The sequence below is a fragment of the Triturus cristatus genome, chromosome 11 (assembly GCF_964204655.1).
Source record: "Triturus cristatus chromosome 11, aTriCri1.1, whole genome shotgun sequence".
In the NCBI taxonomy this organism is placed as follows: Eukaryota; Metazoa; Chordata; class Amphibia; order Caudata; family Salamandridae; genus Triturus; species Triturus cristatus.
The window spans coordinates 510,911,711-510,935,732 of record NC_140594.1 but is presented as its reverse complement, the minus strand read 5'-3'; the positions used below and the strand labels follow the sequence as shown (position 1 = coordinate 510,935,732).

The 24,022-nt window shown below is 45.0% G+C and overlaps 1 protein-coding gene across 1 annotated transcript; it reads left to right on the top strand.

The window, feature by feature from the left end:
- The first annotated feature begins 967 nt into the window (after positions 1-967).
- On the top strand, positions 968-23,572 carry NEFL (neurofilament light chain). Its single transcript, XM_085633333.1, has 4 exons — positions 968-2,157; positions 6,068-6,192; positions 8,345-8,661; positions 22,708-23,572. Exons 1-4 carry the CDS (start codon positions 1,105-1,107, stop codon positions 22,959-22,961), a joined length of 1,749 nt encoding a protein of 582 aa, XP_085489459.1. The 5' UTR covers positions 968-1,104; the 3' UTR covers positions 22,962-23,572.
- The last annotated feature ends 450 nt before the right edge of the window (positions 23,573-24,022 follow it).

Here is a 24,022-nt window from a genome sequence, read left to right as displayed (position 1 = left end):
CTTGCTGCTGTGGAGTAATGACGACCCTGGTTCGAAATGTAAAGGACTGTTTGCTATGTTGGGGCTGCCACCGATATATCTGTAGCCTACTTATAAATGTGTGTTCTTGCTGTCTCTGATTCAGAATAATCTGGTGAGCTGTCTGTACCTGGTCACGGCAACAAGCCTTCTGGCTGCTCCGTGGGAATGTCTCAGCCCCAGGCTCTCTGCAGATGGGGCTGTCCTTCCTGCTGCCCTTTTGGCGGTCCTCTTTACGAGAGACTTCGCTCGGGTTTCCCCAGGGCTGGCCAGTGCAGGCTTGACACAGCAGTGGGTTGCGCTAGGTTTACAGTTGCTCTTCAGTTTGGCTCTTATGGGCTGTCCGCTGACTGGGTCTGGGTCAAGATTGAACGGCTGTTGCTGTTGGCCTGGATGTGTTCTCTCCTGCAGAGTGTGGACTGGTTTTTGAAGCGTTCTCTAATGCCAGCTGGAATGCGATGTCTTATAGAGTATTGCACCAGGATTTGAGCTTCTGCTGGGGATGTGTGGGGCGGGCTCTCCTCCCTAGTGGGCTGGTCCACTGCTGGAGCTACTTTTATGTTGGTTAGTATGGGCCGACCTCCTTAGGGGCGGGGTGAGGTATGGAGCTGCTCTTCTACTGGGTGGAAAAGTATGTTCTCTGTTTGGAATTGGACCAGGATTGGTGATGCTGTTAATTGTGGGTGGGATGGGCGGTTCTCTGTAGGAGGCTGGTCTGTATTTGGAAGTACTTTTGGTTTTAAGTGGGATGGGCTCTCCTCTGAAGGGGTTTGGCTTAGGTTGAAGCTGTCTTAGATCACGCTGGACTGGGCTGTCCTTTGTAGGGGCTGAGCTGTGGTTGGAGGTGTTCTCAGCACTCTCTCATCTGACCACTCCTCTGGAGAAGGGCTTTGCTGTGGCTGTTGCCTCCCACTGGGCAGAGTTAAGCTGCCTTTTCTTTAAAGGGGCTGGGCTAAACACTTTCTGTGCTCATCGCTGAATCCCAGTGGTGGCAGAGGTGCTGCTGCGTCAGGTTCCTTGTGGGCTATAAAGAGAGCAGGGCAGACGCCACCCCAGTCGCACACAACAGCCATCCTCCCAGCAGCCATGAGCTCCTACAGCTTTGATCCTTACTACTCCTCCTCCTCCTACAAGCGTCGGTATGTGGACAGCAGCCCCCGGGTGCACATTTCCACAGTTAGAAGTGGCTATGGGGCTCCCAGGTCCACCTACTCCACCTTTGCAGCCCCAGTGACTTCGGTCACAGCTAGGAGGAGCTATGCCTCCTCCTCTTCATCTTCCTCACTAATACCATCACTGGACAACTTAGACCTAACCCAGGTGGCCGCCATTAGCAGTGACCTGAAGACCATCCGGACCCACGAGAAGGCCCAGTTGCAGGACCTCAATGACCGATTTGCCAGCTTTATTGAGCGGGTGCATGAGCTTGAGCAGCAGAACAAGGTCTTGGAAGCTGAGCTGCTGGTCTTGCGGCAGAAGCATAATGAGCCCTCCCGGCTGCGGGCCCTCTATGAGCAGGAGATTCGTGAGCTCAGGTTGGCCTCTGAGGAGGCCACCCAAGAGAAACAAGGCCTTCAGAGTGATCGCGAGGCCATGGAGGAGACCCTACGTGGTCTTCAGGCCCGCTACGAGGAAGAGGTGCTCAATCGTGAGGAGGCTGAAGCACGTCTGATGGAGGTCCGTAAGGGTGCTGATGAAGCAGCCCTAGCCCGAGCTGAACTGGAGAAGCGAATTGATAGCCTGATAGATGAGATTCAGTTCATGAAGAAAATTCATGAGGAGGAGATGGCCGAGTTGCAAGCCCAAATCCAGTATGCACAGATCTCAGTAGAGATGGACGTCTCTCGACCCGACCTGTCCTCTGCCCTGAAGGACATTCGCTCACAGTATGAGAAGCTGGCAGCCAAGAACATGCAGTCAGCCGAGGAATGGTTCCGCAGTCGCTTCACGGTCCTTACTGAAAGTGCCGCCAAAAATACAGATGCAGTTCGTTCTGCCAAAGATGAGATTTCTGAGAGCCGAAGGATGCTGAAGGCCAAGACCTTAGAGATTGAGGCCTGTCGGGGCATGAATGAAGCCATGGAGAGGCAGTTGCAGGAGCTGGAGGATAAGCAGAATTCTGAGATCCAAGCACTACAGGTATGGTGGGGTGGTATGAGGTATTGACAAGACAGAAAGAGGAAAATGATATATCAGGTATGGGTAACAAGTCAAGGTAGTACACATAGAGGATCCTGATTGCAGGTACATTGCATAGGCGGCTGTGGGGCACATGCTAGTGTGTTTGGGAACACTCGTATAAGGTTCCCTCGCCTACAGGCTGATGGGGAGGGTGCTGCAGGGCATGCATAGACTTTTCCTGGGTCTACGGGCACACTGAGAGAGTTAGAGAGTGTACATTGCTGATGCTGTGGGTGCCAGGACAAGTGCTTGGGGGCAAACATAGAAGATTATGGACACACAGATAGGGGTCTGAGCATACACAGAGGACCACTGCCATGCCGGTATTTAGAGAGGCTATATTCAATGGAACAAACGTCGAAATTACAGGGGAGTGTACGGAGACTGCCAGGCGAGGTGGTAAGCAAGATATATGTAGGTGATCACACATAGAATGGTAAAGGAGGGAATAACGACGTATTCTCTCCCAACCCATACATTAGGCTTTATAGAAGATTCAATCCTTGCAAAAACTATGAAAGTTATGAAGATTAGGGGTTAAAGAGAGGATCCTGTCCATTCCCTAAGGAGATGAGGAATGATGGGGCTGGGGAGATAAAAGATCCTGCCCATTCCCTGCGGAACTAGTGAGAGGGTCCTGTCCCTTCCCTGAGGGACTATAGGGCTGATGAGATAGAGAAAAGATCCTGCCCATTTCCTGATGAGATAGAGGATCCTGTCAATTCCCATGAGGAGCTGGATAGAGGATACTGTCCATTCCCTGAGGAGGTGAGAGATTAAGGGGATGGCCAGCTATACAAAGATGACCCTCTCCTTGAGGACACTGAGAGCTGGGGGTGGGAGAAGCTATAAAAATAGGTTTCTGACCGGTAGACATGGAGGAGTAAGGGAGAGGCATCCACTGAAGATGCTATCCCTACTTTTAAGGAAAGCTGGAGTATGACGAGTTAGTCATAGATGACCTTGCCCTTACTGGTAGGGGTGGCACACTCAAGTAGAGGGGCCAGTCTCTGGTGGTCCTGGGTGTAAGGGGTGAGGACCTATATACATAAGAGGTAAGGGAATGTCTAATTGGGGGCGATGGGACTTTGAGTATAGGTGTTGTCCCTGATGAAGGCATGTCTTTGGAGGTTGATGGGAGGTGGTCTTGGAGAATTTCTCCCTGTATTTTCCTATGGGGTGTTCTTCGTGGCACGTAGCTCTGGGGGGGGGGGGGGCGCCATGGCTTGGTCTTGATGGAGGTAATAAGCCTGGATTAACTGGGATCTTGTTAGAGAGCCCCCTCTCTGCAGGGACTCTGTGTGATCAAAGGTGGGAGGGGGCGTAGGCTGGGAGGGAGAGCTTCTTAAAGAACCGTCGCACTGCCTGTGCTAAGTGCCGGTGGCTCTTCGCGGTTCTCTCTCTGCTGCTGCATGGGCCTGAGGTGAGTAAATTTAGGGGAACCCCTCTGTACAAACACCGGCGTGGATTTAGGGGAACCCCTCTGTACAAATACCGGCATGGATCTGGGGAGGAGGGATCGGCATATCAGAGGCTTCCGGTACCGTTTCAAATTGCATTGCTTTCTTGGAAGCCCCCCACCCTCTCCCGTGCCTCCAAGCAGAGGGTCCGAGTCCTTCGGGTTACGGGTACCCGCTTTGGCTTAACGTGTGGACGGGGTCTGAGGGGCGTGGGGGCTGGAGGACGCGACTTGTTGTCACGGGACTCCTCTCATTCATGTCTCTGATGGGTGGTTATACCTTCCAGGCATGTGTTTTATGGACGTAATTGCGTGAGGTTTGGAAGCACATGGCGTGCCTCACAACAAGAGTGAGAGTGTTGGATCCCCCCTCCCCTTCGCTTACACGGCAGCGGCAGCGTAGATGGACCCCGGGAGAAATCTCTCCTGACACTCAGGCGCGTGCACAGACAGCAAATACTGAAAGCGCTGCCACTCGAATCCTAGCAGGGCTGCCCCAGGTGTTCATCTTTCGAGAACCTTCCTAGCGACGATAGAAGGGGTTCATGTGCCAAGTGTAAGTGGCGGAGCCACTTCGGTTTTTCTTAACCGTCCTGCAGTTCCGATGTTGCTTTTCCGGTCATAAGTACAGACATGGGTGATGTATGCGCGTGATCTGGGACAGGTATGAGTACCGATGCAGACTGCATCATGCAGTGGAGATGTGCGACTGCCCCAGACTCAAGCCACTGCAGCGGTGCTAATGCCACTGCATAGGTGATCTAACTACCACGGAGGTGCACATGCCACCGCAGAGGTTCTCAGAGCACTGCAGACGTGCGTATGCCACTGCATAGGTGCTCTAGCCACCACGGAGGTGCACATGCCAATGCAGAGGTGCTAATTTCACTACGTATGTGGTCACACCACTGACAAGGTGCTCATTTCACTACAGATGCGCTCCTACCACTGCAGAGGCGCTCAGTCCAGAGCAGAGATGTTAATTCCGCTGCAGAGGTGCTCTCCCACTGCAGAGGCGCTCTCCCACTGCAGAGGCGCTCTCCCACTGCAGAGGTGCTCTCCCACTGCAGAGGTGCTCGCCCACTGCAGAGGTGCTCACACTACTGCAGAGTTGCTCATTTCACTGCAGGGATGTCAATTTCACTGCAGAAGTGTGCATTCCACTTCAGAGTTGCTCAAAACATTGTAGAGATGTTCCTCCCACTGCACGGCTGCTCATTTCAGTGCAGAGATGTTCACTACACTGCAAAGGTGGTCATATCCTTGAAGAGGGTCTAATGTCACTACTTAGGGGTTCAAGCCATCACTGCAGAGACGCTCATACCACTGCAGCGGCGCTCAAACCACGGCAGTGGCTCTCATACCACTGCAGAGGTGTTAATACTACTGCAGTGCGATCAACCCACTGCAGCGGCGATCAAACCACTGCAGTGGCGCTCATACCACTGCAGTGGTGATCATACCACTGCAGAGGTATCCAGCCCTCCACACAGGTGCACACATCACTGCGGCAGCCTGGACGAGCTGCCGTGCAGCGCCTTCGCCTCATGGCACATTATTCATATCTTGTCGCGGGTCTGCGCGAGCTGCTCTCAGCGGGCGCGGGACAGCTGCAGCTCTGTAAGCAAACCCTGCTAATCCGAAGGCGGAGCTAAAACTGCGGTCTGTATCTAACGCTGCTCCTTCCACTGGGGCTGGGACCTCCTTCACAAATGCTCCCAAGAAAGCACATAACAGAAATAAACTCTCTCTGCTCCGCCTCGAGGGGGTTGGCGGGGCAGAGGTCATAGAGTCGAGAGCGTGGAAAGAAAGTCGCAGCCTCACTTTAGGCGGGGCAGGGGGTTGTGTTGTGGCATGGTTTGAATACCCTAAAAAGAATAAGCCAGATTCTGTATTGTAACGTTAAAAATACACACAACCACGCGCGCGCATATGACATATCTAAATATGTAAATGCTATATTGTGTTCTGAATTCACGTACGCTACATACAGACATATAAGGCACGTATAATATAGACACACACATATATTACACTCACATTCACACATACTTTCTAACACCGGCCACTATGTCATGCCTACTTTTTTCTACATCTCATACATATGAATTTGAAATGCTACAGTCAGGAAATCCCGCTTTCAATTCGCATAATGCTTTTAATCCGCCGTGCGGAAGCCATTTAATTAACAGGACAAAGTGCTTACATTCCATAATATAGCCATACACTCACAGTTAACCCATCACCTGCCAGTTATCAATGAGCTGCGGGACAAAAGGCGTGTGTTTAACATTGCAGGGTGTCTATAATTCACAGTGGCAAAGAGGCTGGGATTGAGTTTAGTTTCTTTTTAGCCTACCGTAAATCTGGACATTTTACCATTGTTACTGTCATCTTTGGTCCCAACAGGAAACCATCAACAAACTAGAAAATGAGCTGCGGAACACCAAGGGCGAGATGGCCCGTTACTTGAAGGAGTATCAGGACCTTCTCAATGTCAAGATGGCGTTAGACATTGAGATCGCGGCGTACAGGTACTGGTGTGCACGGGCCACTGCGCCGCTTGCAAGAGAGCTCGCCTCTAGGCGCAGCACAACATTTCCTCCGGACTACCGTACTTTCAGAAAGTCTTTCCATTTTTAAAACATGTCTTTGAATATGTGTTTGATGCTTGCTATATTCACTTTTACGTAATATTGCGCTACATTGAATTTTTTTTCAGGATAAAAAAAACTTACAACGTTTACTTTATATTAATTGTTGTTTCATCACTAATACTCAGAACAGCCCAAATAATGTTATTCATCACACAGAAAAAAACGTAACTATCAAACATCTTATAAGAGCTTAGTAAATACTTAAAATACACTATTAATAATTACTGGTCTCAAAAAAGTGAGGACTCTGTATGTGTTACTTTTTTTCCACACGCACTTTCTTTGCAGTGGGCACTTAGAATTGCAAACAATTTTTATGCGATTGGTCATAAAAAATGAGACGCAGATGAGGCCCTTGACCAGTTCCTGAGATGGTAATCGAAGGATATGGTAATTTAAGCAGGGTGTCTGAGGGACAATACAGTCCTTTTATGGTACAGGCTTCTTTAGCAAAGAAGGAGCATGAAAAAGGAAAGTCATATTCAAAGAGAAGAAAACAAAGTACTACGGCATTCTCATTTTTTACTCCAGCCAACATAGTTTAGCTGAGATCTCCTAATTGCAGTCCAGAAAATACAACTAATATAGCGCATTGAGGCCCTCCAATTGATTGATCATGACTGCCTCACTTTCAAATACCTTTCCAAAGCACACTTGAGGCTCTAGTTGCTGCATTTGGTGAATGATAATCCACTTTGGCCCATGTAATGGACTGCGCCAGCTATGCCCTTGCTGTGGTCAAATCACAAGCCATTCTGTGGGTGCACCCACAATTGCTGCACCAGCATGGTCACGCCCAACGATTTCATGCAAGTCACACTCAGATGCAGGGAAGTGGCTGTATGACAAAATGGCGTTACTGTGCAAAACATTCAAGCAAATTGCCATCCAGTGCAGTGATACTTTCATACCACAGGGAATCGAGTTTCTGCCCCTACTTGTTTTTCTCTCTTCCTATAAGGGGTTTCCCTTTCTCTTTGTTCATCATGGCAAGTTTAGAGATGAGCAGGTGTGACGTTTAAGAGGACACGCCTACTCATTGATATGTTACCGGAAGTGTGAATTTCTGAAGCACAGTATAACAAGGGGTAAACAAAAATGCCTGGTTAGGCAATGCACAAAGCTATCAAAGTGTTTGCATCTGCAGTGACAGAGCTCTAATTGTGATTAAAAAAACTTAAATTAATAAATAAAAATAAAAATACACAACAATAAGTACCATAAATATTGGAATCATTTATACTCCATTACAGTTAGTATAAATGGTAATAAATAATACAGCATGATATAATATTGACTATAAAGATCTGAATTATTTTATTGGCTATTTACTAACATCAAAATAAGTCAATCTGTCTCTCTTTCTCTTTCCCTTTCTCCCTCCCAACTTTATCTCTGTCTCTCATTCTTTCTGACTCCCTCCCTTTTTGTTGATCCCAGTCTTCATTTGTTCTCACTGTCCTCTTCCCTCTCTTTCCAATTCATCTTCCCCTCAATTGGACTCCAATTGTCTCTCATGCTTTCTCTTTCTTACACTCACTCTCCCTATTTGCTTCTGTTGAAAAATTAATTTAAAATTAGAACAATCCCTGAGGAAGACTCCAAATTATATATTGACGGTCAAAACAGGTGCCTTTTTATTGAGAGGCTCCCTTTCACATTTATACTTTGATTGAAATCAGAAAAGCACTTAATCCTAGTGGGCACATGGGAGCACGAGCTGTGATTTTGTTAATTCTTCACTTTGTTTACTATCATTCAGATCATTTTGTTTTATGGGTTTTTTCCAAATTTGGAGTGTTTGTTGATTTTATTTGTTAGTTGTACCTGTGAAGAAACAAAACAGATGGCACTGAACGCATGGAAACACATGTTATTTTAGAAAACACAAACATGTTTTTGATAAAATAACCTTCATCATTTCTCATATAATGTTGAGATTTTGTATGTCTTAGACAGGAGACCCTTTCTTCTATTATTTAACAAACTGTGATCTCAGTACTTGTTTCTTTTTTGTTTTCCACTCCAGGAAACTATTGGAAGGAGAAGAGACTAGGCTCAGCTTTACCAACTTTGGAAACATCTCCAGTGGCTATGTTCAGAGCGCCCCTGTCTATGGCAGTCGGACTGCCTATGGTCTGCAGAGCAGTGCGTACCTGATGTCCACCCGCTCCTACCCTGCCTACTACTCTAGCCATGTCCAAGAAGAGCAGGAGGACATTGAGGAGACAATACAGTCCAGCAGAGCGGAAGAGGCCAAAGCAGAAGCACCAGGAGAAGAGGAAGCTGAAGAAGTAGAGGAAGAGGCAGAAGAAGCTGAAGAAGAAGGCCAAGAAGAAGAGGAAGGTGATTGATACTTTGGTTAAAATATTGCAAATGCATTTATATGAAACAAAGGGGCATATGTAAAGCCACTACCACCACAGGAACGTCACCTTTTCTGACGTGGTGGCGATAGAGGCTTCGCCTTATTCACAAGGCAGCACTAGGCTTAACGCCGCCTTGTGAATAAGACCCTCTTACATGCTATACTTAGCATGATTGGGGTGGGCATTCGGTGTTGAGGTGGGCATTCCACTGCAACACCCATTGATTATGAATCTGCCCCATATTCACAAGGGCAGCGTAAATATGGGGCAGTGCCAAAATGAAGACCAGGGAAAACATGGTCTTAAACATGCGTAATGATGAGGAATGTTTCATTTCTCCTTGTTTTTGCTGTTTCTGTGCAGCACACATAGTAACAGCAGTTGATTGTTTATGTGCAGGAAGGTGACCCATCCTACACATAAACATTCAATAAAAAAATGACGTTTTGCAGCTTCTGTGTGTGCTGCATTAAGCATCACACATAGAAGTTTCCAAATGCCATTTCAGATTGTTTGTGTGCAGGAAGGGACACCTTCCAGTACATAAACAAACTTACCCTACAAGGCAGGCACCCTTGCACTATGCTTCAAGGGTGTCTACGTTGGTGCTAAGCAGCTAAAATTAGCGCCAGTGCAGGTAGAAATGCAGAGCTGCACAGTATCCCTGTAAATACGGTGCAGCCCTGCATTTTGGAAGTGGGGGAGCACGACATTAAGCCAAGGTGGCTAACTCCGCACTTCGCCACTCCCTTGTAATTATATGCTTCAAAGTTTTGTCCTAGGGCTGAACGGAATCTTTTTTGGGGGGAATCGCTAGGTAAAATTCAAGCAATTTGGTGGGACTTTGGGATCTTCCAGAGAGATTCAGGGTTTATGCAATCTGTCACGTACTACTTTCCTTGACAATATTGTGGCAGTTTATATAGTGGAGTTGATAGTTTTGCAGGTCAATCTTTTTTCCTCAACCCTGTTGGGGACAACCTTCAAGTGAGTGATTTCTTTTGTAGTAGGATGTGAAAGTGAAAACAAAAACCACAACTTTCACAGGGACTATGGATGAAGAATACTTGTTACTGAAAAGCATTATTCCATGAACAGAAAACAAAAACGAATATTACACAGATTTCTAGTGCAGTGCAAAGGTTTAATCATGCGATCTCAGCCTAGCAGACCTCTTCAATATTGACCAACCTGTAGCTTGCAGTGTTTTCAGATTTTCCTATGATGACACAATTGAGTAGGGTCTCCCACGAGTGTTAGTTGGCATCATCCAAAGCCTTACACAACATTTACCCATTGTACCTTAGCAACCACCTAGACCTCAACAAATTTGCCACAAATCTATGTTCAGTCAGACTCCTGCTCGCACACACCCACTGCATGCACTGAACCAGATCTGGTGGTTGTGCCTTCTCCTACCTTGCTCCTAAAGCCTGGAACAACCTGCCAGGGGCGTAACACAAGCCCCCGTCTCCCCCGCAGTGCTGGGGGGGCCCAAGCTCCAGGGGGCCCCCTCAGCACTGCACTTCGGCCGGGGAGCTCCTGAAAGAGTCCGGAGGGGCCCCCTCCACGTACCTTGCAGGGGGGCCCCCTCAATTATCGTTACGCCACTGCAACCTGCCCATGGTCATCGGGGTCTCCTCCTCAGTTCTTGAAATCGGCAGGAAACAGAACATTTGGCTCTTTACCTAGCACTGACCCTGGCTCGGCACAAACAGCTCCTGCTTCACCACCAGAATTCCCTCTGAGGGAGTTGTGCACTATACAACATAACATAACATCACATCACATCAAATAACACATAACACAGCTAACATGCATTATGAAAACAAGTGCATCGCTTTCGCTGTATTTTTTCTAATACTCCAAAACTGTGTTGTGCTTGTATATCCCATGCACTTTACTTGCAAATGCCACCCAGCCTTGGCATATTGTCACTACTATTCGTAAACGGTCGCTCTTGTTACTCATAAGCATTTTGTAAGCAAGTGCATAGCTTGCTTAGCTTTCCTTATGAGTGCACAGCAGAAATAACTCATGCAAAAATGTTTGAGAAAGTCTCCATATTGTAATGTGGAAGCACTCTTCGTGCAAAATGATGGGTGCTTAATGATGCTTTTGCGTGTATGTGTAATTTGCGAAGAAAAATCTTTGTGACTTTACACATCACTTTAAATTCTATCCATTAAATGTAAGGACAGAAAGAATGACACGTGCACTAATATTGCATATTTTCACTCGAGAAGTAGAGAGGGGGAAAGAACATTCATGGAAAATTATTATTCACGAAGAGAAAAATATATATTTGAAAACATTTACTTACCTGACACTACAACTCAGAAACAGATATGTTCATTAATAGTCAGTTCCTAAATTTGCACTAAAGAACCAATTTATCCTCTTTTTTTTAATCTAATTTGAATGAATGGTTGAATGAATGAAAGAGTGAGATTGGACTTGTGTAACAAATACCCATAAGGGCATCCTGGTGGTGAAAGAGACCCCAACCTAAGAAGGCCAGATCAAATTTTTACTCTTTTAATGGAAGAATATTTCTTACCTCACCACATAAAGAGTGTAAAATAAAAATAAAACTGTTAGATCAAAGAAGCTATCAATAATGATTTATGAGTCATAATCCAAACAAGCGGGGTAAAGATAAAGGGGCATATTATCAAGCACGGCGCTTTAGTGGCAGAAAACTGCAGCTAAAGCGGCGATAATGGGCTTGATAATATGCCACAGAAAATTCCAATAGAAGCCCATGTTGACACCAGAACTTAGGCTTCTATGGGAATTCTCAGGGGCATATTATCAAGCCCATTATCGCCGCTTTAAGCGGCAATAATTCTAACGCCGTTTCTTGATAATATGCCCAAAAGCTTGTGGATGCTTATGTTTGGTACCGTAAGACAGGAGGATGTAGAAGGTTCTGAGGCCAGATCCTGATGTCATGTGTACATGTACACAGACATTAAAGAGAGTTTTGCATCTGTGTTTCCTACGGAGGGCTCTATAGTGATGCACACATGCTGCTTCAGAGACATCATTTCAGAAAGAGTTGCAAGGGGAAGTTATGGGTAACTTTTTTAAGCAGTGGCTGTAGAGCCATTTCTTTGTGTGCCTGATTTCTATTTTACAGTGGATACAATTTGATATTCCTTTTAGAAAGTGAATAACTATGAGCAGGTAGAGTGTTTTTATTTTGCATTGGATATAGATCACTCACCCCACAATGCATACAATGTATAATCCAAATAAGGCACACAGAAGAAAATCAGAAGTCTCTAAGGATAACCTGTTTGAACTGGCACTTTCTGGTTGGTTGAGTCAGTACCCCAGCCAGGCAGACCCTACTACTCCCATCAGGGGCGGGATATTATACACACCATATAAGCTGCGCTCACCCTTGGGTATCTTGGCACTGAGCAGTCAGGCTTGCCATAGAGGCAATGTGTATAGCATTGGTACAGCACTCACTCCAGATAAATACCTTGAGCATCACAAAAGAGACTTCACATGTGATGTATGTAAATAACGTTTGTATTCGACGAACATAATAATCAACACACATGAATATCACATATCTCTGGGCATAAATCATATTTGGAATTATTATTAGTAGTACTAGGTCCAGCTGTGTTCAAATGACATCAGTAATATGCACCCTTGGGAACGATGCTATTCTACACCCCCAGCACCCTAATGCCGTGCAAAACATTGTCCACCCCAGGCCTGCCCCAGCAAATATTATAATTTAATCCCACACTTTTATAGGGTGCACCCGAGGTCACAACAATATCAGAAATATGATAATATACCACAAATTAGAACTCTTCTTAGCAGCACCGCAGGCTGAGGCCTCGCAGTTAAAACAAATGTCAAACATAATGCTACTCTGGCAAGAAATCAATGTATCAGGCAAACTGCCATCCAGTGTCCTAAATTACGGGCTGTTTCCCAATGTCACTCACTTACACATGCTCATTCTGCACCACTATGTGGTGCAACGGGTATCAGGCAAGTCCATATGGAAGCGCTCGTACACATACTCACTCTGCACCCAAATGTGGTGCAACTGATACCTAGCAGGTCAATTGGTTACACACTGCAGACCCAGTGGCTCCAAGACTCCCTTTGCCCTCCAACTCACACTGACTATCCTATGCACATGAATTGGAGACACCCTTCCCTCCCCCCGGGCGCCATGCCACACATGGCTGAAGTCACTCTTAGTGTCCCAGGAAGCAGGTGGGGGTAGGAAGCAAGATCAATTAGGAGATAGTCGGCAAAAGGAGTTTAGCAGCCGCTCGAGAAGTTCACCCAAAGGATGCGGAGCACTCACGGAGTGAGGGAAATAGACAGTCGCACCAAAGGGGTTCCCAAGGGCCTTCTGGCACCAGCCCAGTTTAGCGAAGCACAGGGAGGTCACGCAGTCTCTTGACCCACTTCAGATCTTTCTCAAAAGTGTTACTTCAGCACAGTCAGTCACTCTCACCACCAAAGCCTGAGCTGGCCAATACTAACTGGCAACATGGTGTCGTCGGGGAAGGCCGGGTGTGGAGAGGGCAGATGGTTTGCTATGCTAAAGGGCATGTGGGGAACAGTAGATGAATGGGCATGGAAGCAAAGGGGGGTCTCGCAGAAGGAGGAGACACCCTGTCAGTTACATGTTGATCAGAGTCCCACCCTGGATATCTGGGCACAATAATGGGTGTGTGATGATACTGGTTGCACCAGATTATTCCGGTCACCCACAATAAAGAGTTGCAAAATCCATACCTCCTTGAAAATGAGGCACAATGTTTGGTGCATGTCAATGTTGGTCACACCAGACAGCTCCGGTCACTGACACAGGTGCAGGTATAGCAATGACTCAATGACTCACAAGGTAAAATGGGGCTGTACTATGGTTTTGCCCCCACCTCCAAGGGTCGCAACCTATGAACCAAACAGCGCCAGCAATGAGCATGCTGCCAGTGTCCCACACTAGAAATATGTAGTACGATCAATGAAGTGGGTCACACTGGGTCCCGCAACCAGTGAATCCACTCACCACCAGCTAGATGCTTATGTGTGCCAAAGCCCCCATGATGTGGATGTCACATGCCTTAGATGTGGGCCAAAGTTCAGGGCTCTGCACCAAGCAATCTGGTCTCCATGCACAATTCTTAGGTCCACGCCGTGCTAACAGTTGGAATCCAGCACATGAAGTGTGCACTTGATAGGGTACTGCACTTCAGTTGTAATGGGTAAATGATGTGGGTCCCTCTTAGGAGTTCTCTGATATCCCTGGGACCTCTGAAAGAACAGGGGCAAGCTCAAATAAGGCCCTTGGAGAGCACACTTCAGAATGCCACAAAGCAGCAGGTAGTTGTCCCAGGCCATCCACTATTGAGGAAGGGCATGTGGTCCCTTCCAATGGCAGTAAATCCTCCTTGGGCACAACAGAATCCTCTGGCAATGTGCACCATGCAGTTCCAGGTTCTCCAATCCCACGTCTCCACAAGCGTATCTCACCCTTTGCTGCAGGATGGCACTAGTAATTATACTGGAGTTTGCCTTTGAAGTTGGGGGTTATTCAAAGGGTCTGCCATTGAACCACAGATGTCTCCCCAAAATTTCAGTCCTGGTGCCATGAGACTGTGGATTGCAGATCTTGTTTTTTAGTGGGGCCACAATCTGGCTTCCTGAGGTCAAGTATTAAAACCTCTTCCTCCAATCTCTCCAACCTGCCCACAAATAGCAGAGGTCTGTCATTCCCGTCGCATGCCCATTGCTCTATAGCTGTCACTGGGACCAGATGTGTTCCCTCATTCTCCAGTGTGGACTGGAGCCAAGCATCAAGGCGCACTATTGGTTTAGAGCACAGAAATATTCAGTTTCTTGTAGTGGCATTTCTGCGCGCATTACAACAAAGCCCCCTTTACCACTAGCAAGGGATTGTCGCTGCAAATCCAATGATAGAAAACATCATGAGGCTGCTCCACTGTAATCTACTATTGCAGCCTGAAGTGATCTCAACCATTTCCCCATGTTAGCCTATGGAATGAGTAAACCTCATAGGCATTGAAAACACACATGGGTATTCCTCACTACCTGGGACGGGGACACACATGTGTACTTGCCGTGCCTTTCACCTGCCAATTGCTTCACTCTTTAAGACGTGCCCTAGGGGTACTTGGGTGGAAGTGAAAGGTCCCCCCAGGATGGCTTGTGACTTATACAGGCCAATCTGAGTAATCGCGCAATTGCGCGCTTCAGCCTGCAGTGGCAGACTGGACACGCATTTAAGAGCACCATCAGTGCGAAGTGCACACCGGGCTGACAAAAAGTTAGGAGCACCATTGGCGCAAAGTGCACACCAGCCTGTAATGGCCGGCTTGACATGTATTTAGGAGCACCATTGAGCTGTGTTCGCACACCAACCGGCAATTGCAAGTTGGACACGTAATGAGGAGCACCATTGGTGCGAGAGCACACACCAGCCGGCCAGGGCAGGCTGGAAATGTATTTAAGAGCACCATCGGTGCGAGTGCTCATACCAGCCTGCAATGGTCGACTGGACACATGCTGGCAACCCTTGCTAAGCACCATTACCTAACATGTGTAGGAAGGGTGCATTCACTTTTGCACTGCATTTACAGTGGGAAAGTGGCCCAGGCCCTAAGGCTCTAAGAAGAAAATCAGCAAAAACTGGGAGGCAAAACAAAACTTTGGGGGAAACGCTACCTAAAGTGTTCAGGTCTAACATAACCAGTTTGGCATATGAAAAGAGAAAAGCTGGGGACCACGTTATCTATGTTTGCGGGCCATAACATTGTAAGATCATGGAGACTTAACGGCCCATATCTGGCTATTGCTTATAGAAGCAAACAGCTGTGAAATGGAGCTTTACACCGTTTCATTTCAAGAAATGGCTCTGTTATGAGTTCATGCACTGCTGTAGAGACAACAGATCCCCTACACGCCAATTGCTAAGCTTGCTTTATGTTGCAGCACGTGCACTGCCATCAGAGATATTTTTGGGAAAACGGGTGGAAGTGTACCTTCTACGTGGTTTACACTTGCACTTCTCATTGTGATACAGGCTACAGCTTTCTTTTGTGTGCCTGATTTTCAATTTATATAATTTGTTTGGTAGATTAAAAACATATATTGCATTTGCAAGCTGAACAAGCTCTGAATGATTATTACAACATACTTACCTTGTCAAGAATATTATCTTGTAAAAACACAACACAAATACTGTGCAATATAAAGAAGTCACACCGAAAATATAGAATAATCTACACCCATCAGTAGTTTGATTTATGAACTCAAACAGGGAGGATAACGCTGGAATGTGCCATGGCTCAAAGTCCTGATACTTACAGATGGTGGCTTTCTCCTCCTGCCCCATTACACATTATTTCCGGTGAACAATAGCCTCGCATTTTATCCGGATAAGAGTGGGCAGAACAATGGAAAATTATCCCAGGAATTGTGCAGTGTCACTCCACTTCCTGTGGTAATTCCCAATATCTCTGAGGACACTAGGGTGGAAACTCTGAAAGTTACAGTATTTGTGCATCCCAAAATTACGACACCATTGGTATTGGTAAATTGCGGTACAGGATCACTGATACAGTATTCCCAAAACACTTGAAATGAAACACTTGGTGTCATATTTGAAAAGTACATTATTTGTGTGATGAATTTTTAAAGATACTAGAATAAAGTGAATACTGTGCTCCCCCCAGAGAGGCCATGGAAAAGTAACTTGACTAAGTCAAGCTGAGTTGAGTCATTATCTCAAATGATTCAAAGAGAATCTAATATTGAATCGAGAAGTCAATCAAAATGAGCAGTGAGGTCTTACTCGCCGCTTTAACTGTATTCTCTATCAGTATGGTAAATAACAAGCATTTAGAAGTTTGGCTAGAGTCCTTGGAAAGCAATTTACTTTTTGACTTTACAGATAAATCAGAAATTAAGGCAAACTGTTTAAAATCTCATTTACAATGGACACTTGGCAGTCTGCTGCTGAATAACATTGCAGGATAATACAATTAAATAAAAAGCAGAGCTTGAAAGGCACATGACTAAACAAAGGTGATTCCTGCCTTTGTGAAAAAACTGTTAGTCTCACATTACTTATTCGGTAATACCGAACGTGTTAGGCATTAAACACAAGGTGAAAAAGTATATGTTGCACTCTATCTCCATAAAAAATAAAAACGCACTATTCAAAGAGAAGGGTATTGTGTACAGCAAATGCGCCTAAGGCCCACCTAGATTAAAAACAAATTCTACCTTTTCTCCCCACTGAAACAGCCTCCACAACTGTCCAAAATCTCTTGTCGTCGGCACATCCTGCGTGATCAGTCAGTCAGTCACATGGTTTCCTCACAGCCCATTATACATTAGCATGCAGGTTTAACCCAGGAAGTTATATGTATACACAAGAGACCTGTTCATTATAGGCTCCTCATCTGGAGGCTAATTGTATAAGCGGAGGAAGGAGTTTTGTCACACTTTTTCCTACTACTCCTCACTTTCATTCGAGGTAGTGTCCTCACACTCTACTGCCTAAATTTTCTCTATTCACTAAAAACTTCATCACATGACCGTCACTGTGTCTCCATACCCCCTATACATATAGGGATGTTTACTCAATACCATGTCAGAGAAAGGTTACATCAATCTATATGTAAACCTAAAAAACTTTTTCTATGTGAAAAAAGGACAAGATGGCACCTCACGTGCGCACCACAAATAGAGCTTGCTGATTGGTACTCACCAGCTATGCCTGCTTATCTCATCATTGGTAACCATCTTGCCTCAAAATAAATATGTGTCCCAAAAAAAGTGTAAAGAATTATACCAAATGTGGTGTTTGAAAAAACAGGACCCCGTGATTTTAAAATTGAAATAAGTGTCGCAAACACCAACTTTATTATTCACGTGTGCACTTATTCAAACTAAAAATTGGCTGCCTTGTAGCAAACCTTTAGGCCGACATGTTTCATTGCCAATCTTAATTTCAGGCAATTTCATCAGGGCTGAAGGGTATTTTAATCACCAATCAGGGACACTAGTATTCTTCACACATGACTATCAAGTGTAAACACAAACAGCACACGGTCACTTCACCAACTTCGTCACTCTCAAGAAGTAAAAAGTTGATACACATCATTATACAATATAGGTATAATCATTACCATGTGGGGACCAACTCGCTCGTGCTAGCCCACTACTTCGTCACAACGAGGAAAGCTCCAAACGTGAGCTCCTCGTGTAGGTAAGTACGCTACTGTTGTACTCAGTCTAGAAAACAAATGAGACAATCAAGTTTACCCATCAAGTTTGTGCCTGATTCGATATGTCGATCTACATTCACCAATATATACACATGCCTGTTAATTCAGCCTCATTTCAGGTCAATACAAACGATCTTCAAACCAAACACGCCCACTTACTTATTTCAAATCTGGGGCTCTCAACATCTGACCACCTTCCTCAAAACGCACAATTGCTGACTTTAAAACTGAGGCGCTTAGCGTCTTACCGCCTCCTTACACCGTGGCGCGTTCACTCATCCCTCGCTCATGGCGTACCGGTTTCCCGATTTAGAAATAATGCCAGTGTCGTCATTACATCACGTGACCCTTCTCTCTCTATGGCGGCCATCTTGGAATGGATCCTTTATTCATAAATCTCATTACACAGACCCCCAACTAGTTTATGAGTCGCTCTACTTTAGCCCCATATTATCCCTGAAGGGCTTTTCTACATTTTCAAAATATTTTTTAAAAAACGGATATTTCTTAAAAACAACTAACATTTTTTTTTTTTTAAACGGACATCTTTTCAAAAAACCGGAAGAGATCACAAACGAGCAACAAGATCTCCTTCATTCTTATTCTGGACACGCTATGCTCAATGCCTCAAGCTACATACTCCACATTGTTCATATGTGTTCTCAGCAACCCTAGGGGCCATTTTCAAAAGAGGAACCTTACGTCATACTTCACTCTATTGTGACTCGTTAGGCCATATTCAAAGGGAAACACATTTTCACCCTCCTTTCCTTTAGACCTGTGGTTAAAACAACCTTGATAAATTACTTGGAACTCCTCTGCAATACAAATTTATTACCAAACAACGATTGCATTATGTACCATCCTCCAGGATACCAAAGAAAAAACTATTTAGTCACATAAATATCTCAAAATGTGGAACTACTGCCTAGTACATCAGACTCAACTTCTGATTTTATTCCACTCTATAAAATCATTCAATCCTGTCTGATCACATTTCTCTTGGAAAATCCACCGTACCTCCTTACTAGCCAGAATCATGTCTGTGTTTTGTGGGTCCCCCACCACTTATTCTAGTAATGTATGTTTGTGTTCAATACAGTGTTGTACCAACTTAGTGGATAGTTTACCAACTCTGATCATACTTAGGTGTTCCTGTATTCTGACCTTGATTTTTCGTGTAGTGAGCCCTATATATTGTAGTCCACACTGGCAAGTCAACCTGTACACGACATTCGCCGTATTACAGTTGATGAACTGATTCAAATGACATACTTTTCCAGAGGTCAGAACCACACTCAGAGTCTTTTTCGTCAGACTACACACTGAACACATTCCACACGGGTAATGTCCTGGAGGGATGGTAGTTTCTTTCTGGTGTGGTTTAACCCGGGAATGTACCAATTTATCCTTAAAATTGCTTGACCGTTTAAAAGCAAATCTAGGGGGTGGCATCTGAAAATCTGATGTTGACAATAAGGACCAATGTTTCCGTATCGACTGGCGAATCTGTGTCGCCAGTGGATCAAAAGTCATCACAGCTGGCAGGCAATCATTCTTGTCCCTTGCAATTTTTTCCAATAATGCTCTGCGTGGAATATTAAGTGCTCTTTTTCTTGCCTGATTCACAATCTTCCAAGGATAACTCCTCTGCCTCAGCTTTTCACATAAACCTTCCGATTGCTCAAGATATGACAAAGTCATGGAACAGTTCCTTCGATAACGCAGGAACTGTCCAACCGGGAGGTTATCTCGCAGTGCCCTCGGATGATAAGACTGGTAATGCAAAAGAGAGTGCTTGTCAGTCAACTTGTGATGTACACCAGTACGTAGTGTATTATTTTCCACACTGAGGTCCAAGTCAAGGTACACCACTGTTTGTCTGCTATAGATCCATGTAAACCACAAACTGGCATCTTGATCATTAAGCCAGTTAAGAAACTCCAAGAGGGCCTCTTCTTCTCCAGACCAGATGCACAGTACATCGTCTATATACCTCTTCCAAAGACAAAGATGTCTCTGGAAGGGATTAGACTGGTGGTAAATGCAGTGTTCTTCAAACTGGCCCACATACACACAGGCCAGGCTGGGCCCAAATGTTGCGCCCATCGATGTGTCCGTCGTCTGTAGGTACAGTCTACCATCATAACTAAAATAGTTACGGGTAAGTGCCAATTCTATACATTGAAGCACGAAGGACTGTGGTGTATCATAGAACCACTCCTGTCTATCCAAGGCGCGCACTGCTGCCACCTGCGCCGCATCCTGGGGTATACAAGTGTAGAGCGACTCTACATCGATCGTAACCAAAAATTTGCATGTAGGATCAAAGTGAGTATCTTCCAAACTATTCAAAACATCTGTAGTATCCTGGATGTACGATTTGTGATTAACTACTGATTCTCTAAGGAAAAAATCCGCAAATTGGGATAGCGGTTCTAATTCCGATTGAATCCCCGCCACAATTGGACGGCCAGGTGGCGGGTGCTGTGGTTTATGAATTTTTGGAAGGATAGAAAATGCCGCAGTTCTGGGCTTAGTATTAATCAGAAACTCTGACTCTTTGACAGTGATCCATTTATTCTCTTTAGCTATGCCTACCATCTATCTAATGGTCTCTTGAAGTTCATGCACTGGGTCGCGTGTAAGAGATTGGTAGTTATTACGCTCTCCCAATAACCTCAGCACCTCTGCGTCGTAGTCTATAGAGTTCATAACAACAACAGCCCCACCCTTATCAGCTGATTTTATGGTAAGCAGCTGGTTATTTTGTAGACTACTGACAGCCTGCCATTCGTCATGATTCATGTTGTTAAACTTCTGACGTCTATTATTTTGTTACAGTGTCGCAATATCTTCAAGTACCTTACTCTCAAACACTGCCACTTCTGGGCTCACTACAGTATTGGTAGGGCAAAACTGCGATGGTTTCCTCAATGTTGTGCTAAAGAGGGAAGGGGGTTCCTGCTGTTTATTAGCAAAAAACGTTTTACGTTTTATCTTTCTCATGGTCTCATGAAACTCGACCCTGCACTTAAACATATCATGATTAGGTGTTGGGACAAACCCCAACCCTTTATTTATAACGCTCACCTCTCTATTAGTGAGAGTGTGGTCAGATAGATTTACCACTATGTCATTCACAATTGGTTCCTCCCCCGGCTTCGTGTATAACCCAGGAAGTCTCTGCATCCCCAAGAAGAGAAAACAAAATACATGCACAGGCTTGAAAGTAGTAGCACATGGGAACTTGAACATGAATCTCATATAGATTCCCCACTCTCCAGTCACCTAAGCGTGCGCATGATTCGATTTGAGCAGATGTGGTTTACCAGGTATTACTCTGCTCCAAAAATCTACCTTCCTGAAGACAGATTAACCAAGCATTGGCATAGCCAATAGGTCTCGCCTTTGGGACCTTATAAGTGTTTAGCCATGCAACCGTTGCATAACTAAATACTTATAAGGTCCCAAAAGCGACACCTATTGGCTTGCAAAGCGGCCGTGCGGCCGCGAAAGTGAAAGTGATCGCAATCACGATCAAACATCAAAGTGGCCGTGCGGCCGCAAAAGTGAAAGTACTCGCGGTAAAGCGCAGCGCGCGCGCCCGCGCACATGCACTGTAGCTCTAGGCTGGCCTGGTAGCACTTTTTGGAGCCCTCTCAATAAGTCTCGCCAGACCAGCGCAAGTGCTGGGTCAGGCGAGACCTAAAAATCACAAAAATGGAAACATCGTAATCCCATATTTTTATAGGTTAAAATTATACTTTCATAAAAGTGTATTTGCATCTCCTTCGGGAAAGGTTTGCCTACCCGCTCTAGATGGTGTGAGTGTGGATAATTCACAAAGGCTGTTTTATGCACTGTTTTCAGGGTGATGTTCTTTGTGAGGTTGTGCCTCTTAAACCATTGTTTCAAGCCTTCTACACACGAGCTGCATCATAGGCTCAGAGAACCAGAGTGCTGGTTATTACTAGAAGGGTATACAATCATGTATCATTTTTCAATTACATCCAGTTTTAGTTACAATCTTCATCTGTGTTACAAGGGAAATCTCCAGCAAAAAATGACAATTTGATTTTTTTTCACCCAAACATTTTGTTTTTGAAAATCTGCAAAAAGTCATTTTGTATGATGTTTTCCAATTGTCGACTTTTGCTCCAACAGGTTAAACAGTTATGTCACATATTTCATGAAATGTAATGATATTTGCACATTTTTAAATATGTGTTTCTTTAAATTCGCAGAAGTTAAGTGACTCAGTCTTACATATCAGGTTGCTATTGTCAGTTTGTAGGTGCTCTTTATTTTTTTTAAAAAAAGGAGCTGAGGCAAAGGGATGCACAGTAACGTGCACAAAATGTCACACTTTGGTCGTCTGAAGTTAGGACTTGGCTTTCCATAGCGACAGCTGAGACACTTAGCCTTATCTTCAAAACTGTAGGGAGGCACAGAGACCCAGGAAAGAGATTACCACAGTTACCCTCACATACCTGCCTCGCACATATCTTAATTGCTATTTTTTCCTGTAAATGTTTGAGCCATGAGTTGGGAAATGGAGTTCCCATTAGGGCATCGTGTTGGGCAATTTGCAAAAAATGTGCCTTAATTGGCATGCAGGTCGATGCGCATTGCAGTTTCAGCAGCCTCATGGTGGGCTTAACGACATCTTCACAAATGGTGCATATTACTGATCAATCAATGTTTGTGTATTTTCAAAGGTGAAAAAGAAGATGCTGAAGAAGGAGAAGATAAAGAAGAACAAGAAGGAGAGGGAGAAGAGGAAGGTGAAGGGGAGGGAGAAGCAGAGGAAGAAGCAGAAGGCGAAGGTGAAGAAGGAGAAGATGAAGGAGAAGGCGAAGGCGAAGGAGAAGAAGAAGGTGAAGGGGAAGAGACAGAGGAAGAAGCAAAAGAAGCAGAGAAGGAAGCCGATGAAGGCAAAAAGCCAGGAAAAGGTGGAGCAAAAAAAGCTTAAGAGGACTAATTTAGATTCCGCAATCAGCCTGATAAGCCAGTGACTATGTCACAAAATGTTGAAATTCAGATATGACACCACAATTAGAGAAAGACTGGCTTGTCAGGAGACCCGGGGTCTTCCAGGTGTGATGGTGCCTCTCAAAGGCCATTTGAGTCGTGGTAGGGTCAGATAGAGCCTAACTCATCACTTGCCCTCTCCTCCCATTCTGTCATTCTGGAGGCACCTATCATACATGGAATTTCCTGGTTTCCCGACAGGCCAGTCCACCGTTGACCATGCCTTGAAATCACAGAGTCCTTAGATTTGTGAAGAGAGAGTTTCCCTGAGTGTCCTTCTCTATGCAAAGTCCCACCTATGCTTGATGTGCCCTTCCCCACGCTCCACTGGCTTGCTACCAAAACACGCATGGTGTAATACTTGTGAGTTGAGAAAAGTGTGCCATGCTGAAAGATCTAAACCTCACCGTAGAAAGACAAAATTATGCTGCTGGTGAACCTGCTCATGCGCAGTGGCAGTTCACAGAAGACTATAAAGGTTACAGGAATTTTGGCTTTGATGGGTACAGTATGTGCAATAAACCCCAAAATAAAGTTCACAAATTGCATTCAGATCTGTGTGTGTGTCATCGGCATCATATTTTCCAATATAAGTGTGTTGAAAGAAAGGGAAAGGAATGGCAAGAAATACATTGGCCAAGCTTTGACCAGTCTTTTATATTTCACATTGGATTTATTCAGTTTTATCTCAGGAGGCAGCTACACAGAAACATACTGTAAACAAATACCACTTTTTATTGCTTGGTTAGTGCAACCAGACATAGGCAGGTGAGTGTGCGTCTGTACATCTACTGCCTTTACTTTTACAAACCCTTACTTGTCCGCCTTTACTTAGTTCCGCTTGTACTATGCCCACCTACCCTTGAAATAATCCTTATTTTATCCCCATTATTTTGCCTTAACTTCTTTTCATCTGCTATCTCTTATGTTAGAATTTTCGAAAAATCTTCTCCATTTCTTAATATTTTTTTAATTTAAATTAATTTAATTACACTTATGCCA

Bases quoted from the DNA above. Each gene is read 5' to 3' on its own strand.
- NEFL (XM_085633333.1), top strand. From the start codon at position 1,105: ATGAGCTCCTACAGCTTTGATCCTTACTACTCCTCCTCCTCCTACAAG. The intron at 2,158-6,067 runs GTATGGTGGGGT...TGGTCCCAACAG, and splicing joins CTGAGATCCAAGCACTACAG to GAAACCATCAACAAACTAGA. The intron at 8,662-22,707 runs GTGATTGATACT...GTATTTTCAAAG, and splicing joins AGGCCAAGAAGAAGAGGAAG to GTGAAAAAGAAGATGCTGAA.